This window comes from Gymnodraco acuticeps, unplaced genomic scaffold (genome assembly GCF_902827175.1).
Source record: "Gymnodraco acuticeps unplaced genomic scaffold, fGymAcu1.1, whole genome shotgun sequence".
Lineage (NCBI taxonomy): Eukaryota > Metazoa > Chordata > Actinopteri > Perciformes > Bathydraconidae > Gymnodraco > Gymnodraco acuticeps.
Genome location: NW_022990274.1, coordinates 2,204,989 through 2,228,794, shown reverse-complemented (window position 1 = coordinate 2,228,794; position 23,806 = coordinate 2,204,989). Strand labels below are relative to the sequence as shown.

Here is a 23,806-nt window from a genome sequence, read left to right as displayed (position 1 = left end):
GAAGAAATGACACTTTTACTGGGAGAATACAAACAAGAAAACTCGGCATGCTATTGAAACTGTGACTTTATTTATGTGAAATGTACAGGTTTGAGCATGAATACGTTTTTTTGAATAGGGCAAGATATAAAAATACAAGAATGTAACATATGGAATTTGTTCGATTATTTGTGTTTAAATACAATAACTTGCATGTAATACCTAAACACAATGTGTAACTTAAAACAAGCGCAATGTTAATATGACTGTATTTGCACAGAAAAATAAAATATGGCAAAATAAAAACAGAATATTTTACAGTTGTTAGTGTGTCACATTCATTCACTAATATCACCGGTCATAACTAAACATGATCATCAGATGCCCGGCTCAGAGTTCATACATGTAACAGAAACGTGATGAAACATGTTCCTGCTCAAATTTCTCCTGTCCTCTCACTGAGAACCAGTTTGACTAACTGGAGTTTCACAGATGCTAAAAATTCCATTGTGTGCAAAACAGCTGTTTTCATTATTCACCTGACAATTATTTCCAAATGGTTTTAAATTGATTGATCCATTTGTTTTCATTTAGATAAAGCGGCATTAAAGAGGCCCTGTTATGCTCTTTTCAGATTCTTATTTGTGACATGTATGTATTTCATGCTTTAATGTTCAAAAAGCTCTTTCTCTTTGTCATACTGCCTGTGCTGCAGCACCTCTTTTCACCGCAATTGTAGCCTTTGCAGACCATTAACGTGCACAAACACACCACGCACTAATAACACACTACAGGAAAGGGAAAACCCTAAAAAGAAGAATAGGGCCGCTTTAATAGTGTCATCTTTAGTCTCATTGTTCACAGGTTCAGAGTTAAGAGCTGAAGAGAATGCATACATAAAAAACAAAAACCCAAAGATATACAGTAACCATCATGTGGACCTTTTTTTGCTAAATACTATCTAGCCGTTTTTACAAGTTGTTCTCAGTGCGAGTTAAATTCAGACGTTCTCATCATCAATCCCTGATCTTGAGTACAATACAATGGATGAAATGTTTTGAAAAACCGTCTCTCTCTCATTTGTTATTTAGCTCACAGAGAGGATGAGCTCAACATGTACACAATAACCTCCATTTAAAAGTATTCCTCATTCTTTGATTGAAAGGCATTGACGTCGAAAGATTCCTACTTAAGTTGTGACATGGCGACTTTTCTCCAGGCCATGTCCCAGTTTTGGCACCCTGCAGAAAGGAAGCACTTTCAAACAGAAGCAACCAGCGATGCTCAGCACATTGCTACTGACGCTTGGATCTTGCATTAAATACACAACCAAATGTTCCAGGGGAGAAATCCTGGAATCATGCCCTGGAAGGAAACCGCTAATGTGAAATCATGATACATGATCCAACATTTGCAGCATCAATATATCTGTAACGTGACAGCACTAAAATAACAGACAGATATCAACTCGTGACAGTGAGCAGTGCCTCCTCTGCCTTTCAGCTGCAGAGGAGGCACTGCAGTTTACACAAAGCTTTATCAAGAGACGCGCCTCGTGCACAAACAGTACTGTTGTTATTGATTTTTTTGTGGTCGCTTGAAGGCACCTGACCGATTCAAACAATGAATTAAAAAAAGGGAAAACCCAGAGGAGGGGATGATAGCTGCTCTCAGCCTCAGAGTCTGCTGCTGCCTGACCTGCAGTTACACCGCTGCTAACACATTATGAAATTATACAAATAAATGAAACCCAGTTACTTCCTGTTGGGAAACCCCAGGACCATCACCGCCGCGTATACCCAGACTGCTCATCCTCCTCCTCCTCATCTTCATCACGAGGGCAGGAAACAGTTTCTATGGCAACCTCCCTGTTGTCCGCAGCTTGTGCCTCCACCTCTGGCTCCACTTCTACTGTGTCAAAATGTGATTTCTTTTCCTCCCCCTCCCCGTGGCTGCCGAAAGTCAATGTGAGGAGATTCACTTCCTGGCTGCCCCCCCCCTCCCTGCACCTTCGTCCCTATGGTGGAGCAGTGTGTGTCTGTGGGGCTGGGGGGGCCAGGATGTAGTCCAGCACTGGTACATGTCTCTGCTGGAGGGGAGGTATTATAGCGGACTGTTTGCCCTGGCAGGGGCTGTGGGGATAAAGGAGCAGACCCAGAGGATGAAGAGGAGGAAGAGAGAGGGTTAGAGCCTCCTCTCACTTGATACCACCCTCCTCCTCTGCGCCCCCGTGGCGTCTCCGTCACACTCTCCTCCTCATCGCTCTCGTCCGAGCTGTGGCAGCTGCTCTTTTCGCCTGAAGGGGGCGCTGCTGGTTCAAGATTCAAGCGAGAAGACAAGGACGAGTTGCAGGAGGGGACGACTGTCCTTTCTTCTATGTGATGGATGGACCTCTGACACACAGAGAGAGAAGGAAAGGAACATGTTAAAACCAACAGGTTGGTTCAACAGCAACTGAACTCTTAAAACAGCTAACAGGAAGTACATTTTCCACTAGTGAGCAGGAAATGATGCTTTTTGTTTCAGCATCCACATTGCAATGTGTGCATGAGCAATAGTCACATAGCAGCACGTGCAAATGACCTCTTCATAGTACCACTTCTCTGCTTCTTGATGCAAAAGGAATACATTTTGCAATCTATGAGAAGTCTGTTCGGTGGAACATTGACTGATTTAAAACTTCTGCACACAGTTTGTTGCTGGTGAGACATGCATTCTAAGAAAACAACTTATTATTTGTATTCATTTATTTAGCAAACATATACAAAGAGAAACACTGAAAAATAACAATTGGTTGCAAAATGAAGCATCAGTTGAAAGGATATTTGTTGTCTCTTTATTTAGTTAAAATAGTATTATATTGAACATTGGATCCGATATGTTACACCTAGCTCTATGTTTCCACATATTTGAATGAACCACTTATTGACAATGTCCTACACCGGTTCCCAGAGCCTAATGATGTGTTCGGGGCAGGGTTAGGATTAGCATGAGTCCATATCCTGACCTGAGACTTCATATCATCTTACATTTTGATCAAGTCATATCACAAGTATGTTCCTGCTATTAAAGGTTGCATTACAGTTAAGGGAAAAGTGTAGATTATCAATGCAATTTGGATTAGATTTTTTTCTCCAGTCAATCTTATCTAAGTGTATTACACAGATTAGTTGAATACTCAAAGCTGATTGGTGAATGTAAAACATTCCAGAGGTCTGTTATTTGTGTCTAGCAGACCATTGCTAAAGAAGACTCTCTGATCAAGGATGTGCAGTCATATCCACATAAAGGAGTCTGGTCTGTTTAACGTCAGCTGTGGAAAACAAACATTAGTTTCCTCCATCAGAAAACATTATGGAATACTTTTGGAATATTCATTATTATATTTGTGAAGAGCACCAAACTGTGGATTGACGATGGCTAGACTGTCCCCAGAAAAGAAAAGAGAAAGAGCACAAGAAAAGGAAAGAGGGTAAGAGGGTAAGAGATAGAGGACGTCAGAAGAAGAAGACAGACAGAAAGTAAACATTAAAAGGAACAGCAGAAGAAGACCGACAGGAAGTAAACACTAAAGGGAACAGCAGAAGAAGACCGACAGGAAGTAAACACTAAAGGGAACAGCAGAAGAAGACCGACAGGAAGTAAACACTAAAGGGAACACAGTATGGGCTAGGGATGGGAATGATTAATCGAATATTCGTAATGATTCAGGTATTGGAATAAGAGTTTATTTTTTTATGGGAGGGGTGCCTGAGTTGATTACATATTATCAAATGGATTAATTAAATATCTTATCTTATCCATCGCTGGATCCCCGACACAAACACCTGTGTTTTGTAGCGCAAACTCTCTGCTCGGAGATCGTCTGAAATGTATAAGCGAGCGCCCGACAGGAGGACCAGTGCTGCTGCTGCTGGTGGCCATGGGCTCCAGGCTGAGGGCCCCAGCACGGCCACAGTCAGACAGCCAGAACCAGTCAGGGCCATGTGTTTAAACACCCTGTTTGGGGAGGACTACTTCACTGAAGACCCAGACCACAATGAAGTGGAACTCTATTTCAGTGGGCCGTGCATCCCACCCAACAGAAAACTCAGTGTCCTGGCGAAGGAATACCTGGCTATACCCGCAAACTCCGTTCCAGCTGAGAGGGTCTTCTCTACAGCTGGCCTCCGCACCTGCCTCTCCCCTGAGCAGGTAGACATGCTTATTCTCTTAAACAAAAATGAGTCTTAAAATAGTTGCATACTGTGCATAGGCCCCGTTATATGTTGTTGATCTCTGTTCTGTTGTAATAATCTAGCCTATGCAACGCATTCAGAGAGCAGGAGCTTCCCCCATCATGCTCTCCTTCTACCGAGCCGCCATCGAGAGCATCCTCAGCAGCTGCATCACCGTGTGGTTCAGAAGCTGCACAGCATCCAACCGCAAGACCCTGCAGCGCGTCGTGAACACAGCTGAGAGGATCATCGGGGCCTCACTCCCATCACTCCTGGACCTCTACCACACCCACATCACCTGCAGAGCACTCAGCATCGCTGGTGACCCCACCCATCCCTCCACCTGCCTCTTCACCCTCCTGCCTTCAGGGAGGAGGTTCCGCAGCCTGAGGTCGAGCACCACCCAACTAAAGAACACTTTTTTACACCAGGCTGTCAGGAGGCTGAACTCTCTCCCCCCTGCCCCCACTGGACATGGACTTTAACACCACTCACTCAGACACTCACATCCAGCCCCATACACTTTTTAAGCTGCTATGGACAATATTGCACTAATGCACATTTCTCTAAGTTACTGAAGTGACTGTTATTTGGTATATATTGATTGTTGTGCTTTTATTTATGTCTAAATGTGAGCATATGTATAAATGTGTCTGTTGATTTTGTATATATATATATATATAGGTATATACATATTTGATATCTTTGTTATTGTGTTCGTGCCGTTATGTTTTAAGCATGAAAGCTGTAGGCCTATAGCTCTCAACTGTTCAAACTGTGGTCACCCGTTCAATAGAGATTGGACAAATTCGACTTGGTTTCTATATTTATTTGAAACATTTATTTATTATTAACATTTTTTATAGGATCTGTAAATTCGGTTAACCGTTTTTTTGGGGGTCGAATATAAATTTGCTTTCAAATTCCCATCCCTAGTATGGGCTCTGGCAGTGTTTAAAGACTGGTTAATGGAAAAGAAAATGTGATTATTTGATTAAACACTTGTAATGTAGCAATCCTTTAAGTACTAACTTATCATTTCCGTTCAGTTCAGACATACATTTTCCTTTCATTCTGTGCGATCAAGCAGCGTGTTTCCCATCAGTGTAAATGTTGCTGAATCATATTCAAGTGCCGGGAAGTGCTGTGTGCTGGACAATAAACTGTTGGTGAGCCTCCACACTTGGCATTTCATTTACAGCCACATACGGGCTGAGGGGAAACCCCTTCCATATCTTTCGGTGTTTCTTTGGATTTAGCTAATTAATAATGGAACATGAAACTGCAACTTATTGTACACAAAAAGCCTGTTTAAATCCCCCTCGCATGACAAACAGCGCAAATATGAAAGGTTACCTCTAACCCACGCCAACACACAACGCTTCTTACATCCCAGCATGCTGTTAGTATAGAAATCCAACGACTGGTATGAATTGCTGGTTTCAAAAGCTACCAACCAAATAATCATCTCACTTAGGAAAATGTCAAATACCCTGAACCTAACCCTCCCCCTTTTTTTTCCAAGTTCACAACTCACTCGTAACGAAGTTCTAACTCTTACTGTATTTAAAATGATGCCGATAAATAAAAAAGGGAAAATAAATATCAATCAGTTGCAGAAGAAATGAACCAAATAAAATATGGAAATACAGTTACTTTGGGTCAACTGAATTGAAATAAAGGTAACTTTCACCCCTTTTTCACAGGAATACATTTGTGTCTTTATTCAAAATGATAGTATATGTACATTAAATGAGATATCTCTGGTTATGCTACTAAATCTGTCTAAAGATAAAAAAATAAAACAAAGTGAAGAAGGGAAAAGGCAATTAAGTGCTGTATATTTAAGTCTCTGAATATGTACTTAGGTATGTGTCTGAATAAACTAAAATATATACATTTTTTTCAACTTTAATAATAACATTTTCAATGTGTTTTTGATACTAGCAGTCCCATTTTACAACTGAAGACATGTTGTTCCCTTCATCAGCTACAGTGGCACATGACAACAATACGCAAAGAGTGTTTAAAGGTCGAGCTTTTCACTTCCTCAATTTCCATTTAGTAAACCCTGCAAAGCATTTTGGTCTTCAGAGTCACCAGGTCTGTAGGCCTCACTAAGCACAGCCTCCACCCAGCTACAGCAGGTCTCTGCAGCTGCCTGCCTTAGTGTCTTCTCTTCTTTCACCACACATCAACCACAGCCACTAAAGTCACGTGCACAGTGTGTTTTGCTCAAGTGTTTCCACCTGCAGTGCTTTCCTGTTACTTTACTCAGAAAAAGTCAAACCGCAAATAAAACAGCACATTTTGTGTATGCTAAAGCAGGGGTTTTCAAAATGTGGGATGGTGAGCCTCGCCTCAGAGAACATAAGAACAGCCGCACCCCCCCTCCCAATTATTATAGCTATCATTATTATTATTATTGTTGTTGCTATAATGCAGGGGTATTATTATCCAGTGGAATGCCCTTACCTACTGGCCTAGTTAAATCAAAACTGTTTTTTGGGGGCAGAACCCCACAAAAAAATAAATAAAATTTACACACGTAAGGTGTATCTTAACAGTTTGTTATGCTCATTGAGTCATCCGTGAGCAGAGCATCAAGTTGGCATGCCTATAACAGCTGAATGTGGCGATTACCATGTTGTTCAGCAAAATGCCTCACAAACGTATTAAGATCAACAGCTTTAGTGCGTTTTGATTCCATGCTGAGTACAGCCAAACTGACAGTCTCTTCTCTGTCAGTGTAGACCGCAAATACCTCATTCCTTCCGTCTACTTGGGGACCGAATGCACCGTCCCGTTCAAATGAAATCACATTTCCTCGCGCCAGGGAGGGGTTACGCAGCGTCCACACGGCGGTGTGCGTTGAAGCTTGCCAGTGAGCTTGTCTGAAACTCGACCAACAACCAATCACATGAATCTCCTGCCCCGGACACACAATCACGCAGTTTGATTGGCTAGAACTTGTACTGGCATATGATTTGATTGGCTGACGCTTCCGCCGAAGCTTCAAAAGTTGAAAATTGCCAACTGGGGTGGCAAGGCTATTTTTAGGGTGGCAGTTGCCACCCCATGCCACCCCGGTAGATCCGCCCCTGCTTGACCGGTACTTGCTTTTGATCAAAGTCAATGCTGAAAACCCGCACTCACACAGGTAGGCGGAGGTGAAGGGAATGAGCACTTTTACAGCCTTTTTGGCGAGGTGGGGTAACTCGGTCTCCACAGACAGCCAAAAGTGTGCAAGTGACGTTTTTTGCCAGGCGTGGTCTCCTCTTTCACTTTAGGTAACTTCACTAAAAATCGATCCATGTTGCCGCTCGCATAAAGTTAGCTGAAGCTAGATTTCACTGTTTCTTGTTATTATTTTTTCTCACGCTGCGCCTCCCCTGAAGCTCTCTGGTGCCCCCCAGGGGAGGCGCGCCTCACACTTTGAAAACCGCTGTGCTAAAGGAAATCAAATCTGTTTTCAGAGCTGACGTTCTCCTAATATAAAGCCATGTTACATGTTTCATTTAACACTGAAATCTGAAAACCAATCTTCCACTTTCTGACCTCAATCCAATTCCACAAATGCAACATTCTGTACAGACCAACAGGGTTCTCAGACAGCGAATCATAATATGACCTGCTATTTCAAACTCAGGCACTTCAACCCAGAAACACGTTTTAAGTTGTACGTACTGTTGGACGGAAGAGATGACTAGCTTTCCAATGATATCCTAATTGATTCTGAAATCCAAATATTGAGCCGAGACACTATTTTGAGAAAAAAGCCTTCAAAAAGGGAGGCACTGCATCCCTGAATTTAACAATAATAGTTTTATATTCTGAAAACCAAGACCTTTTTTTAGATTGAATCGGAAAAAAAACTGTGTCGGACCCTGACGTGTTACTATCCGTCTGTCATTCATTATTTCAGGGAGGGAGTTATCAATATGTCTCAACCATAGGTCTCAACGCTCAAATATTTGTCCATTAATTATACTAATACATTCCTCATAGCAGTTTTAGGTCCACCAATAATCTTTGACTTATTACTAATTTAAATGTAAAATGTTCAGCGTAGAAACCAAAACGTTAAACCTACTACCTATTCAGTTAAACCTACTACCTATTCAAGGAGTCATTTGTGAATAATTTTTTAATATACATGTCAGTTTGTAGTCATTACTGCTGACTATTTGTCACTTTCTAAAAGAGACACAAATAAAAACTTTTAAACAACAAATGTAATGTACTTTTTAGCTACGAGGGGGCAGCCGGGTACCTTCTAAGAACTGTTACTATTAATTCTGCACCACCAAAAACTAGAGTGATTGTTTTACTCACCAGGACGGATGGCAGGGGTCTCTGGGTCAGACATATGGAACCAGTGTAGAGCATCAGGGCCAAAACCACCAGAGCACATATCACCAACAAAATAAAGAAGGCAGAGATCCAGGGGTCTGCAAAGGACAGGGGTCATGGGATTATTCACACATAAACATGCAGGGACTTGTAGGACAGCAAGCTTCATCATCTTCATCATAAGGAGGACATATTCTAAAAGTGTTCAGGTTCATATCAGTATTGTCTCTACTGGGACAGGTCTCCATGCTTTAAATGTTGAAAAAGCTCTCTTTTCACCCTCTGTCTGAAACCAGAGCACAGTCTGCTCTGATTGGTTAGCTCGCAGGCTCTGTCGTGGTTGGTCAACTTCTTAGAGCTGTCCCGTCCCTTAGCCTATCACGTACAATGTGATGAAAAGCTAGCCAATAGAGGTGTGAGTGTTACATGATGTCACTATGTTCTAGAAGTAAACAAAGATACAGGGATTTAGGCCTTTGTAGACAATTTACATGCACAAAAACCTGTATAACACACTTCTGGAAAGGGGAAACCCAACACAAACCATTTACTTTGAGACGAGTGAACTGGAAGTGGTAAAATGCCAGTTTTAAGACCCATTACTGCACCACTCTAGTCAGAGAAAGCTTTTCTAACAACTCTTTATTGATGTGGACGCCATGGAGTCAGAAAGGATATGAAGCAGCAGTCATAAGGACTTTGGAAAATAATCCCACTGCAGAACAATAACATGTTGTGGTACATAGAGAACAGAACAGTGGGGCTGTGCACCCGAACACAGAGAGCTGTACCTGCAGTGTAGTGGGTGAGGGTGAAAGCACACACAGGCTGGCTGTAGTTGGACTTCCTGCTCGCCCAAACGTCAGAGATACGGACTGACACACAGTACTGTCTGCCAGAGGCCAGATCCTTCAGAATCACTCGTTCCAGAGACTGGGTATCCATAAATGACTGCACAGAAAGAGACGCCACGTTAGAACAAGACAAAACTACTGCTTTCTCAAAATAATAAAAGTAATTGGATTTATGACTAAGCAGGTAATGCCAAATAGAGCAGCTAAAACTGTCTAGTAGATTCGGGAAATATCAATCTGCTTTATTACACGGCTTGATTGTAAACTCAATTCTTATTGGTTAATTCAGAACATGTGACACATTGTTAATACCCTACTATAGACCGCTGTCAAGGACTATAATGACCGTTGCTAAGGAGGATCAAGAAAGAGAAAGGAAAAGAGGTTAAAGTGCTGGACGTCAGATAAATGAACAGAAGAAGACAGACAGGAAGTGAATACGATACAATACGATAATATTTTATTGGTCAGCTCAAGTCTGACATTTGACTTGCATCACAGCCAACACTTGTTAACATTCAGGTAAATGTGTTACCAATTTGTGTTATTTGTTGTGCATGACTGGAAGCCAATAGCGTAAGAGGTTAAAGTTCAATAAGGGGTATAAATAAAGCCACGCCTCCAATGGGAGTGTCCGTTGAATGAAATGCCACTGTCTCTGATGTTTCGTTATTCCTCCGCTTATTTGGATGGTTAGGACACAGACACGCTGCACCGGCACACAGAGATCTGCCGGGGACGGAGCGTTCAGAAGGGACACATGCTGGAGTCCTTCAAGGTTGAAGGACTTTGTATACTGCAGGGCAGAGTCCTGCACGGGTCTGATTTTCAAGACCCGCTCCCGCCCCGCACCCGCGACGTGCAATACCGAACCCGCCCCGCTACCCGCACATATTGCCAATTAGTTCCGCAACCCGACCCGACCCGTCGGCACAAGATCCGCAACCCGACCCGAACCCGCATAGCCTATGAGCAGTGAAAACGTGCAATTATTAACACACGCAGTTGCATATTTGTCTCAGAAAGCGTGGGATGTTGGTTATTTTCTCCATCTAGGATGACACAAAAAGCCTCCCAGACGTTGGATTTCGCTCTTGAGGAAGTGTTATTGAAAATGCTGTATTCTCCGCTAGAGAGCTTCACCTCAGCCATTTCGAATGTGGCGCGCACAGCAGCAGATTGATGCGCTGCAGAGGTTATGATTATGCGCGGTCCCGCGGGGGAGAGGTCTGCAGATTTAAACATTAAACTAAATTACTATTATTTTAATATATTTATTATGCAATACCCGCGACCCGACCCGCATCATCTTTGTTTTACCCGGAACCGAACCCGGAAAAAAGTGTTTGAAAAAATACCACCCGCGAATCACCTTTTTTGCAGGTCACCCGTCGGGTACCCGCAGGTACCCGACCCGATGCAGGACTCTGCTGCAGGGTAGCTTGTGAATTTACTCCAGCAGGTGGAACTAAAGTCTGATTTAACACTTGATTAGATTTCACATCATTCATCCACATCTGTGAAGTAACTAAAGCTATTAAATACATGTTGTGGAGTAGAAGTACACAGTAGCAAAACATTTAAATACTCCAGTAAAGTACAAGTACCTCCACATTTTACTCAAGTACAGTACAATATTTGAACATAATTATATATATTTCATTTATTTCACATTTAAATAAAGCAATTAATTCGGTTAACAATTTGTTAGTTTTTCCCTTTAAAAAATAACAAAAAGTAAATACAAGAATACCGTTAAAGTACCAGATCGATAAGCAGTATCGATATAAGACTAGTAGTATCGTAGAAAACCTTAACAATACCCATCCCTAGATATTACACAAGTAAAGTGTTAAGAGAGTGAAATGTTGCTTTATGAATTTCAACACTTGATGCTGTCACCTTGATTCCAATGTCAGAAACCTGTATTTGCCTGAATTGGTTTAAAGAGAGAAAACATTTTGACTAAAAGTTGACTAAAATGTAATTTTTCATCAACTAAAAGTAGACTAAAACGTTTTGAGTTTTCGTCGACTAAAACTAGACTAAAACTATGAAGGATAGAAATGACTAAAATGTGACTAAAACTAATAACCATTTTCATCTAAAGACTAAGACTAAATCAAAAACAGCTGCCAAAATTAACAGTGATGGTTATTCTGCTAACAGGTTATGGGCCCAGAGACACCCAAATAAGTATTTCCGGCGTTTGTTCACCCAGGGCCGCCCCTGGCCAACTTGGGGCCCCAAGGGCGACATTGTGAGATGAGGCCCCCCCCCCCAACCGACAGGAGTGAAACATTTTTTTAAAAAAACAAAGTAGGCTACTTTACAAATATAATTCCTGTTTATTATTATTATTATTATTATTATCAACACAGTTACTTTTTTATACAGTGAGGTAAATGGTAAATGTATGTCGTTCAGTATGCGTTTACAGGTGAATATGTCTGCATTTCCTGCCAAATACTAGCCTCAAAAAGATTTAAATATAATTAATGCAAATAAACTACTTCTACTAATAATAATAATCATAATCAATTCAATAATATAAATACTATATTATTTTATTATAATATAGTCAAGACAAAACATGCTTATGACATGCTCAAAAACTGATATTTCTTAAATCTGAAACTAGGCTTGTTTGAGACAAGCGAGACCTGCGCAGATGCGATCAACGTCTTGCTAGTGCGTTGCATGATGGTTAGTCATTTTGTCCGACTTGATGGATGCTCGCCTATATGAGACGTTGAAATCTCGCGGGACAAAGACGCCCGCAGCCTTGAGAGCGAGGCGCGGCGCGGCGGCGCAGTTCCTCTCCACGGGCTGCGGAAGCGAAATGCTTGATGGGAAACGACTCGCCGGTATCTCGAGCTGAGCGCTCATTGGTGGTTTTTACCCCGTGCTGCTGATGAAACTCTCCAATTGGCTCGGCAAAAGTTTGTTGTTGTTTTGTGTCAGTTTTACGTCGCCACATCCATTCCCATGTTTCATCATTGTTCAACAATGTTTATCATCATGAAATTAATATCTATATATGTTATACTATACTTGCATACCGTTTTCATAGGCTACTTTATATATCTTAGCATATTCATACACACTGTTCATACTGCTCACAGGCTGATATCTAGTGTATTCATAGCCCTCACTGTTTATTCATCATTCAGTTCATTCTATATGTTATTCTGTAGATTGTGTACATTACTTTTCACTTTACTGCTTGTTGCACCTGGTTAGAAGCTAAACTGCATTTCGTTGTCTCAGTACCTGTAATATGTGCAATAACAATAAAGTTGAATCTAATCTTGAGCAGGAACAAATGTATTTACTTAGTACATATCTGACATTACGATTAAACACATGTGTGCATTCTTTATAAATGCAAACCGAGTCAAGCCGACTCCGGAGGTGGCGGTATGCACCTTCAAGCTGTTTGCAATCCACCAAAAAACCGAGAGAAGAAGAAGAAGCCGACTCCGAGCTGTCCGACTTCAGGCGAGCTTTTTGAGACCTCTCCCGGCTGCAATCGGCTATTCTCGTCTACTTTCGAGGCGAGCCGCAACGCGTCTCAAATGCGGCTTTCACACCAGCGCTTTTCCCTTTCTAGCTCCGAGCTAGAGCTTTTCTGGTTCAGCTCCGGTTTCCCTTTTCTGCTCCCGCTCTGTTCACACCGCCCAGAGCCCGACTGGGTGCTGCCGCTGCTGCGTCATGACGTCACAGTTTACATCGCTGATTTGCTCCCCAACGGCGTTACGGCGCTCACAACAACAACAACTGCGTCGGGTCGATGATCGTGTTGCTTTTAATCACACAAAGCCAGATTAAATTAAATAACGACTTCTCCAACCTTATACTTTTCTCCAGAGTGCCGTGGTTCATTGTTTATTAATGTGTTTCTGCGGCATTTACCGACCGCTGCAGTGTTGGCTGCTCTTCCACGGGAGTTTATTCTCCCGTTAGCTCCCGGTTAGCTCACACTGCAGCGGCCGCTCTAAAGTATTCACTGTCCAACTCACACAAGCAGCTGATACATATCCCCAGTTCCCCTGAATGTGTGTCAGTCTGAATTGACGCTGTTTGGCATCACAACGCTGTTATGAAAGTTTCTCTGGTATAAAATGGGTGATGTTAGCATAGCAACCGAAGCTAAACTGACTACTTGCTATCCTATTGTGGCATAAACCGTTTTCTACAGGCACATTTTACCGGCATATTTTTATTATGATTCTACTTGTGATAGTCGGACACGACAACCTGTGCAGCCCATGTATTGATTCCATCCGATAACTGCTACAATACAAAACAAAACGTCTGCCTCTCTCCACAATGATCAATAACACTGAACGGATGGTCAAAGTAAGGTACAAATAAACAGAATCACACGAAGCCTGGTTAGTGTTGCCTGACTTTATAAAGTGTGTGTATAAGCACTACTGCTTGTAGGCAGGCATGACAGTCGACCCATGTTCAGGGGAGGTGGGTTTAGTTTCCTGCACGCCTCGACGTAAGAGAGATGTAAGCGACGCCACCTCTTAGCTCCGAAGCTCTTGCCTCTGCACCGACAATTTTTTGGAGCTGGAAGTGAACCGGATTCCGGAGCTAAGAGCCGGCTCCGAGCCGGAGCTGAAAAAGCGCTGGTGTGAAAGGGGCAAAACAAGCCTACTGTCTTTTCACCGACATCTCTTCACCTGCACAAGTGGCCGTATCAAAGCCGTGATTGGTCAGATGTCGATTCATTGCAACGGTGTCGGATTACAGACGTGCTCCCCTTGTCATCTCTCACTCTCGCGGGGGGTGCGCGGAGAACTGCGCACAGCAGCTGAGGCCCTCTGGGCGGGGCCCCCTGCGCAAGGCGGGGCCCCATGCAGCCTGCGTGATTGGCCTGTAGGGAGGGGCGGCCCTGTGTCCACCGATAGAAAGTCGCAACGTAGCACGTGTGGTGGATTAGCAAGCCAAGCTAACGCCATGAGCAGGTTGGGCGCAGGTTCCAGTAGCCGCTGGTCTCGGCTAGTGTTTGACGGGGATGAAAAGAACTATGAACTGTGGGAGACGAAATTCTTGGGCCATCTTCGCTTACAGGGACTGAAGAATACTATTTTAAGCAGTCCTACGGACATACACTGAACAAAAATATAAATGCAACACTTTCGTTTTTGCTCCCATTTTTCATGAGATGAACTCAAAGATCTAAATAATTTTCTAAATACACAAAATAACCATTTATCTCAAATATTGTTCACAAATCTGAACAAATCTGTGATAGTGAGCACTTCTCCTTTGCCGAGATAATCCATCCCACCTCACAGGTGTGGCATATCAAGATGCTGATTAGACAGCATGATTATTGCACAGGTGTGCCTTAGGCTGGCCACAATAAAAGGCCACTCTAAAAAGTGACAGAGATTTTTGGCCGATACTGCCCCATACGGGAAAGTAAAATGTATCAGGTCAGACAATGGTACAGAGTTCACAGGGAAACATTACCAAGCATTGCTATGAAGTAAATAAGATTAGACATGAAAAGTCAGCACCGTATTCCCCACATCAAAATGGCACTGCTGAGAGGAATTGGCGCACACTTTTTGACATGGCCAGGTGCATGCTTATAGAAAATGAGATGCCAAAAAGACCTGTGGACCTATGCAGTACAGACAGCAGCTGTAGTAAGGAATAGATGCTTTAACAACCGCACAAAACAGACACCTTACCCTTATGCTGACAGGTAGACGGCCTAACCTGTCCAGAATGCACAAGTTTGGGTCAGTGTGCTATGCCTATAAGCAAGACAAAATAAACTGGACTCAAGGTGTGAGGAGGGAATTTTTGTTGGATATGACAAAAATAGTCCAGCCTACATGGTCCATTTCCCTCACAGTGGAAAAGTGCAAAAATCTAGACTTGTGAAGTTTGTGACCAAGACCAATTCAGAAAGAGAAACACAAACAGAAACCGTCTCTGATGATGACTTTGAGGTACAGAACAAATCTGGCAAAATTAAGCATGATACTAACGTTAGCCCAGTATCTATACCTGTGGTAACAGAGACAGAAGACTACAACAGTGAGCTTAGGCGTTATCCTTCAAGAGTGAGGAAGAAGCCAGCTTACTTATGTGCCAGTGTATGTGGTAAGGAAAGTGAGGATCAGCTACTGACAAATATTGACTATTGTTACAGATTAATGTGCAATATTCCTTTAACATTTAGGGAAGCTGTGACTTCATCTGAGTCAAACAATGGGTTATTGCAATGGATGAGGAAATGAAATCACTAAAAGAAAATGACACATTTATCCTGACCAACTTACCTCAGAGTGAGAGAGCAGTGGGGGGTAAATGGATATATGATATCAAAACCAATGTTGATGGATCCGAAAGATACAAGGCACGATAAGTAGCCAAGGGATACAGTCAGAAGAGGGGTGAAAACTATGATGAGACATTTTCACCTACCGCTAACCTCACCAGTATCATAGTGTTAATGCAAAAAACAACACAGGAAAAACAAATCTGATTTATCGTCTAACAGACCAGATGGTGGCAGATGTTATGACAAAACCTGCACCAAAGTTTAAGTTGATTAAGTTTGCAAAGTTTATGTTTGGAGAGTAATAATGCCTGTAAGCTAGAGTAACAATTTCTGTAAGGTAGAGAACCTTTATAATGTTTTTATTTGTTAAAAGACCACAAATGTGATATCAATTTTTGTTATTTGTTGTGCATGACTGGAAGCCAATAGCGTAACAGGTTAAAGTTCAATAAGGGGTATAAATAAAGCCACGCCTCCAATGGGAGTGTCCGTTGAATGAAATGCCACTGTCTCTGATGTTTCGTTATTCCTCCGCTTATTTGGATGCTAAACAGCAATGAAGTTGTGCTTACTCTGCTAACAACACTAACAGGGACACAGTATGGCTCTGCAGTATAAGGACACTTGTTAGTGGATCAGAAACTGTGAACACACTTGGACAGTGCTGCTGTAAAGTTGTTGTTGTCCCAACCGTTTGTGCGCCGTGGAACGGAGTTTTTTTTTCTTAGCGGAAGTAATAGGATAATTTTTAAGTCAATAAAATCATTTAGATTAATATTGGGAGACAAGTCGTTAGTTTGTTTAGTATGTGGCCGTGTTATAAGAGGGATTATGTGCAGCAAGGCGTGGGCCCCATAATGACCGCCTCGCTGCACATTATCCCTTACTTAATGCAGCCTTTAAAACCAGGAAAATACACCACTTACAGTATCCGAAATCTAAGACGATATCTGGTCTCATATCACAATATTAATATAGCACTGATATATTGCCCAGGCCTTCAACATGTATATTTGCTACTTTCTTGTATATTTCCTTGAATTTTTATTGTACAATGCCATGTCTTTTTTATGCTGCTACAACGCAAGAAACTCCCAAATTGGGATCAATAAAGTAGTAGTACTATCTTATCTTATATCGAAGCTGAACAAAGAATTAAAACCTTGAGATGTCACGAACACATTGCAAACGTTTTATTCACAGAAGTTGGAATCATAGCATCAGTAGTTGGTCTGTTCATGCAGAGTTGAATATGTATGTTTTGATCAAGCAATACTTTTTAGTGTTGTTTCAATTTCACATTCACCATGAAGGCATTTGTGAAAAACAAAGCATTCTTCAAGAGTTCAAGGTAATATGGGAGGAGTAATTGATATACAATTGGTCCTCTTGGGGGTGATGTTTTCCGTGAAATGCATAATTTTGGTCCAATTCTATACCTGTTAACTTGAATCTATCAACAGGTTAAATGTTAAAGTACACTACCTGTTTTCATTACATTTCATTATAGCACCCGCAAAAACCTAAATATGTCCTCAGATGACATTTATAAATGTGAGCATTAGCTTTCGAAACATCACACAGTAGCATTAAAATGCTTATCTGTCCTTGTTACTACTCTGTACATTTCATCCAGCACCCATTATTGCTGCAGCAACTCTTTTCACCCTCTGTCTGAAACCAGAGCACAGTCTGCTCTGATTGGTTAGCCACTTAGAGATTTGTGGGTAAAGTCCCGCCCCTTCACACTGTATGTGAGTCTATATGCAGTACCTGTGCGTTGTTTGCATTGTTGCTCTGGATCCTGAGTTTGTAATGCAGATTATCATAGAAGGCCCTGAGGTGCTCCACGGGGGGCCGGGGGTCCACACACAGAACCTGGCCACAGGGCGTCACAGTCAGCAGGGGCAGGTCCAGGGCAGCTGGAGAACACAGGGACAGGGACACAACTAATATGACCATCATGAAGTTTTCATTAGCTGATAGAAAAAAAAGGGGAAGATCGCCATTATAAACATTTCCATATATTTGTGAAAGGGCAATTTCCTCTTCTGACTCCATACAAGTCTCAGTGAAACACTTCAACAGAGCAGCAGATATTAAATAAGTGCAGGTGGTAAAGCTTGTTTTGCATCGCGTTTGCAGTAATATAACTTGCAATACATGAGATATCCAGAGCTGTAAGTGTTATATGAGGAGCATTATTTAGTAAAACCAGTTCCATACACTCAGCAAAGATACATGTTGCTGGTTTTATGTTGTCAGCAAACAATGCCTGACATTCTGTAGTGAAAGTATTCAAAAATTAAATGGTATATTCAGTGTGTGCTGAACTGCAGCAGGTCTGTAACAGTAGGCTAACTGAAGGACCTTACTGAGCTTACTGGGGATACACACCCACACACATTTTAACATGAAATTAGAAAACAAAATTGTCGTTTTATCACCAAATAATCACGAATTAACTGTCTTTTAGGCCGGAGACACGGAGACGAAACGAGTTGTATCTACTACAGTTCTCTATCGTATGGACGGTTCGTCCACACGAGGCCGTAACGCAGGGGTGCTCAACCTTTTTTGAACCGAGAGCTACTTTTGAAGTTGCCAGTCTGCCGAGATCTACCAGTCCAAATAGAGAGGCGTAGCCATTACTGACAGCCTACTACCAGCTAAATACACACTTCTACTTGTATAAAACTGACCTTTGTACGATTAATACTTCATAAAATACTGCAGATTCTTTATCTTACCTCTTTCTAATCTACACACATACAAGTATTTAACTGAAGTTACACAACAGTGTTGTTGATACAGAGTTGGAGTTTATTCACACGTCACTACAGTGGGTAATGTTTTCAAGAAACATTGAACAGTGCTGCCACATATGACACAGGGAAAAAATAAAAGACTCTGAACCCTTTCTTTGCCATTATATAAAAATAGTGTTGCTACAAAAGTATAAATTAGGCTTACTAATAAGACAACTCAGATCTGAAGCTACACAGGAACCTGCTGCCAAAGTGCAATAAAAAAGACAAAATTAATAGAATCAAATCCTTTTTTTGTTGCATTTTAGTAGATTATACAAATAAATGGCTTTAAAATAGGATGCAAGCAACACTAGTTTCTTAACCTGAATTGATAATAGACTATAATCCATTTAAGTTTGCATTCTTATACCATTTTGTACAATAATTATAATGAATAAGTTCAAACAAATAAAAACGTACAGCTGATTAATAACGGTATCTAACTTGAGTTTTTATTATATCAAAAACCTGTTGAAATGCTACTGTTATTTTTACTGTCCCCCAAAAGCGCGTCGGCAGCCTCCAGGAATGCTTCTTTCACAACTTTGCCATCTTTGAAAGACTTCATGTGTTTCGCAAGAACGTGACTGACACGATAAGATGCTATGGTAGCAGCCTTGCTCTTGTTGTTGGGCCTGGTGAAAATGGACTGCTGTGCATTTAGCTGTCCTTTCAGGCCCCTCCCCTTTTGGGAGCGGAGGGCAGAATTAGGAGGGAATTCCGTCTCGTAGCGTTTGTGCACTGTTTTGAAATGCCGCTCCTAAATTACCCTTCTTCGATAAAGCCACGCTCGCATTGCAGATGAGACAGATGGACTTTGAATTGGAATAGATACAAAAATAATCATCCTCCCACTCGGAGTGAAAATTATATATTTTGGGCTTTTTTGCTTCAGCCATAATTGCGGTCTTGTGTGTGTGCGGACTGTCACTCCTGTTGACACGGACAACGTCAGCGAAATAGTGCCCACTGCCCACCAGCCACGCCCCGACACATGGGGTCACACCGGACAATCACAGAGCTTTGATGCGTTTAAGTGCATTATTCTAGCACAGGAAGATTATGTTATAGGACATTAAAAATAGAACAACAATATTCTGTTTTATCGTCAGACACATCTCGCGATCGACTGGGAATCTCCCCGCGATCGACCGGTTGTGCACCCCTGCCGTAACGGAACCAGGGAAACGGAGCCCTCAAACGGTAACGGGTCCCAAGGTGGGTAGGTCTGCGGACGGAACGCTCTGGGGGGTCAAACGGCTTTGTGTGTACACCCTACACGCCATAGCCCCGCCTCTCCCCACCTCTCCTGCTCACCCCCGCGTCACACGCGTCATTGCTGATGTGTTTCGCCAACAACAACAGTGTTCCGAGTGTTTCGAGCCAGGTCCCGGTATCTCGCAGGACAGTGCACCCAGCAGGAGCCTCCAGCAGACCCCCCCGCACGGTTCCCTCGTCCCTTGGAAGAGGTGGAGAGGTGGGTGTTTTTCATCTGCTGGTGGACTACCGGGGAGAACGTCCTGCTCGGGAGCCAGGCTCAGAGTTAGTGGCAGTGGGTGCGGAGCAGCTGCCTTTTACAGCAGGAGCACACGCTCGCCTCGGGGAGGGAGAAAAAGAGAAACAGAGGCCGCCGAAACAGCCAGAGCCCTGCCTCTCCCCACCTCTGCTGCTCACTGCTGTAGCATGGTCCACCTCTGCTGCTCACTGCTGTAGCATGGTCATGTTAGTGGAAAATCTACAGCTCCTCTACCACAACCATCAGCAACAAGTGGACATGGAGAACTACATGTTGCTAAATCCACCGCGGAGAATAAACAGAAGGGCAACCAGGCAACCAGAAGAAAGGAAGAGGCATCTCTAGACGCCATCTCCATTATTAGTCCTTTAATTCAACATCTAAATTCAGAGCGTTGCAACTTACTGTTTTTGATGGGCTCAAATCCAGGGTGTATGACAACGGTGACTTCTCCTGGCTGTGAGTCCAGCAGTGCTGAGATGCTGGTGAAGTACAGCTGATCCCGGACGGGGAAGGCCTCTGTCAGGTTGCAAACCAGAGGGGACTGGACATGCTGGCAGCTGGCCACTGGCACCCAGATAGTCCCCCTGCAGGACCAGAGGAGGAGAGGAGCAGATGTTAGGAGGCCACAAGACACCACTGTTGACTGTTGACAGCAGGAAGCTTTGGTGATGCTTTCTCACCGCAAAAAAGTCATTGTCAACATATGAAGGTCATAATGTGACACCTACACTGGAAGACATTATTCAACATCTGAAATCCTCCTCCTGTAGCCTCGATATTATTCCGACAGGATTTTTCAAAACTGTTTTTCCCTGCATGGCCTCAGATATACTACTGTACACATAGTAAACAACTCTCTTCAATCAGGTGTATTTCCACAGGCCCTGAAAACTGCAGTAATTAAACCGCTCCTAAAAAAGCATAACTTAGACACAACCGTAATGAATAATTACAGGCCAATATCAAACCTTCCTTTTTTAAGCAAATTGATTGAAAAAGTTGTTTTTCAACAGTTGAGTCATTTCATGTTTTTAAATGACGGTTTTGATGTGTTTCAGTCTGGCTTTAGACCTAACCACAGCACTGAGACTGCACTTGTTAAGGTCTTAAATGACATTCATTTAAACACAGACAGTGGCAGAATATCAGTTTTAGTATTATTAGATCTGAGTGCTGCCTTTCATACTGTTGACCACAACATATTGCTAGACCGTCTAGAAAACTGGGTGGGAGTTTCAGCAACAGCTCTAAACTGGTTTAGTTCCTACTTAAAGGACAGAAAAAACGTTGTCTCAATAGGCAACTACACATCAACTTTGACAAATATGTCATGCGGGGTTCCTCAAGTCTCCATCTTAGGACCTTTGCTTTTTAATATTTACTGTATATGCTACATCTGGCTGAAATTATTAAAAAGAGCGATCTAAGCTATCACATCTATGCAGACGACACCCAGATTTATTTTAAAATCACACCAGGAGACCACTCTCCGATTAGAACACTGAGCAAGTGCATTGAGCACATCACTGACTGGATGACTCAGAACTTTCTCCAACTGAACATTAGATATAATGGCTAAATTCTTCCTAAGTTAATTATGCGCATCCTGCAGGCCTTGAGAATTGAGTCACACAGATAAGAGAGACAATGGTCCTTTTGTTGTAAAGTGAGCCTGTTTGGTTTTCTGCTGGCCAGCGCTGAGTCACTGTGATACAGCATATTTTGCGTCTCCCAATGAGATGACCTGAAAAGATGACCAGCTGACCTAACCCTAACCCTCCTTCTTATTCTGGTATATCTCCTGTTGATCCCTGGCTATCGGTCTCTCTTCACATGCTGCCAGGACCGAAAGGATCTCCGCAGCACGCGAACCAGGGCAGGAGTGGGCCGGCATACTCCTTAAACATTACAATATAGTTGTAGTATATTATATTGTATTGTAATGATTGTATTGCATTGTCATATTACCATTAAAGTAGTTTATTGTTTAACGGTTACTTTGTAGCTCTGGATTCCTTCCTGTATTATAACCAGCTTGATAGGGACGTGCGGAGATTTGAAAAGCGGACCAGTTATCCCTTTAAATCTCCAACACCTGATGTCACTATCTTTGACATTTGGCTGATATCGGACTGTGAATGATTGTATGACCTGATGGATTAAGCGTAAACATGTATTCTAGCCTGCTTGGAACACTAAATGGATTATGACTTAAAACTGCACCTTAGTACACGTCTCTTCACAAACATCTTTGTGTGTGTGTCTTTGTACAAACTCTGACCAACATCTGTAATCCTTTTCTGTTGTAACACAAACAGAACGCATCAATAAGCCTGCAACCGGCTGATTCTATAAAGACTCACAGTTAGTATACATACAATAAACTATAACAAACACTGATGAAACCCACGTGTCTGTCTTTACAGCGACTTGGTAGTAGACTCCTGTGGGTGTCCCTGGTCCAGGCTCCCATCTCAACTCGTGTTTGAAATGGCTTGAGGTCAGGTTTATGTTGACAGGCAAGGGGAGTTTAATCATAGCTGTAATACAAATAAACGGGCATGAAATGTATATACATACAGTATAGCAGATTCATATTTAAAATGCACCTCAAATATACATAGGCTACTAAGTGTTGGCATTAAAAACAAGTTATTCGATTTGTTAACAACTGAAATAACACTTTCTGTGTTATCCAGAGATGTATTAAGGGTGAACTCCACAATCGTATCAAAGTCTGTCCACAGCATATAATTATACTTAATACAATATAATATATATGGTAGTAAAATAATGCATGACCCAAAACTCTAATTAAAGCTGGATCACATGTCAAACATCTCACAAAAATGTCACAAACTGTACTAAACCATATGTCCTCACCTGGCAGCACGTGAGAAAGCAGCACGCGAGGCAGCAGCGCGAGCATCCACAGGAGAGCGGTCATGCTGCCCACTCCCCATCAGCCCCCCGCAGCCACAACTCTGCTGCATTCACTTTCATATTAACATCTGTCAGAACAAAACTGCAGTTACTACAGCAGCCTTTTAGTCAAATATATCATATCGTGTTGTTAATACAATTATCTGAACTTGCTTAGGACAAAATTGTCTGAGAAATGAATGTAGCTAATGTGATGACTGTGTGGTGGGGTAGCAAACTATTTTCTATTTCACAATGACACCATGTGCAGTTAACGTTGGACTTACCGTAAAATAACCCTAGTTACAATTGAATGTTACATTTCCACATTACCCCAGGTTACTGTTATGCCAGTTTACTTTCATATCGAAACGTCACTGAGTTCAAAAATACTTTCACTTTGCCTTTGTATCGGCTTAGTTAGCTTATATACACACAGTTTAACGTCCCCTTATTTACAAATGAATGAATTCTTAAAACATAAAACGCTATCTTGTTAAATGTAACTCAGTTGGTCTTATTTGTGTTTTTCTCAAGGCAGCCCCTAGCCGGAAATGTATTTATCGTTAGCTTACTTTAGCTAACTCATGGACTAGCAATGACTGAATCAGCATGTAGCGATCTAAAGCTTTTAGAAGAGTAGTAAGGTCACAGCTACAAACCGTTCTTAACATACAACAGTTAGATATTACAGTTACCTGTCCTGAGAACGTGTTTTTCCAGCTTTGACAGACAGCGGTGTGGTGGACGCATACACACTGCAGCTGGTCATGCTGCCTTCAGGAACTCGAGTTCAGTTTGCCACACTGACAGGATACCTTCGAAATAGTCACACAAAA

At 42.2% G+C, this 23,806-nt stretch overlaps 1 protein-coding gene across 1 annotated transcript; it reads right to left on the bottom strand.

The window, feature by feature from the left end:
• Positions 1-48: 48 nt before the first annotated feature.
• LOC117549470 (interferon alpha/beta receptor 2-like) lies at positions 49-23,778 on the bottom strand. Its single transcript, XM_034221423.1, has 8 exons — positions 23,666-23,778; positions 22,929-23,056; positions 22,456-22,585; positions 20,448-20,629; positions 17,490-17,638; positions 9,341-9,500; positions 8,532-8,647; positions 49-2,372 (listed from the first exon to the last, which is right to left on the bottom strand). The coding sequence occupies exons 2-8, from the start codon at positions 22,990-22,992 to the stop codon at positions 1,896-1,898; spliced, it is 1,278 nt and encodes a 425-aa protein (XP_034077314.1). The 5' UTR covers positions 22,993-23,056; positions 23,666-23,778; the 3' UTR covers positions 49-1,895.
• Positions 23,779-23,806: the final 28 nt, after the last annotated feature.

Coding starts and splice junctions, on each gene's coding strand:
- LOC117549470 (XM_034221423.1), bottom strand. CDS start 22,992: ATGACCGCTCTCCTGTGGATGCTCGCGCTGCTGCCTCGCGTGCTGCTT. Junction 22,586..22,928: donor GCTTTCTCACGTGCTGCCAG/GTGAGGACATAT, acceptor TTTGTATTACAG/CTATGATTAAACTCCCCTTG. Junction 9,501..17,489: donor ACAATGCAAACAACGCACAG/GTACTGCATATA, acceptor CTTTCTGTGCAG/TCATTTATGGATACCCAGTC.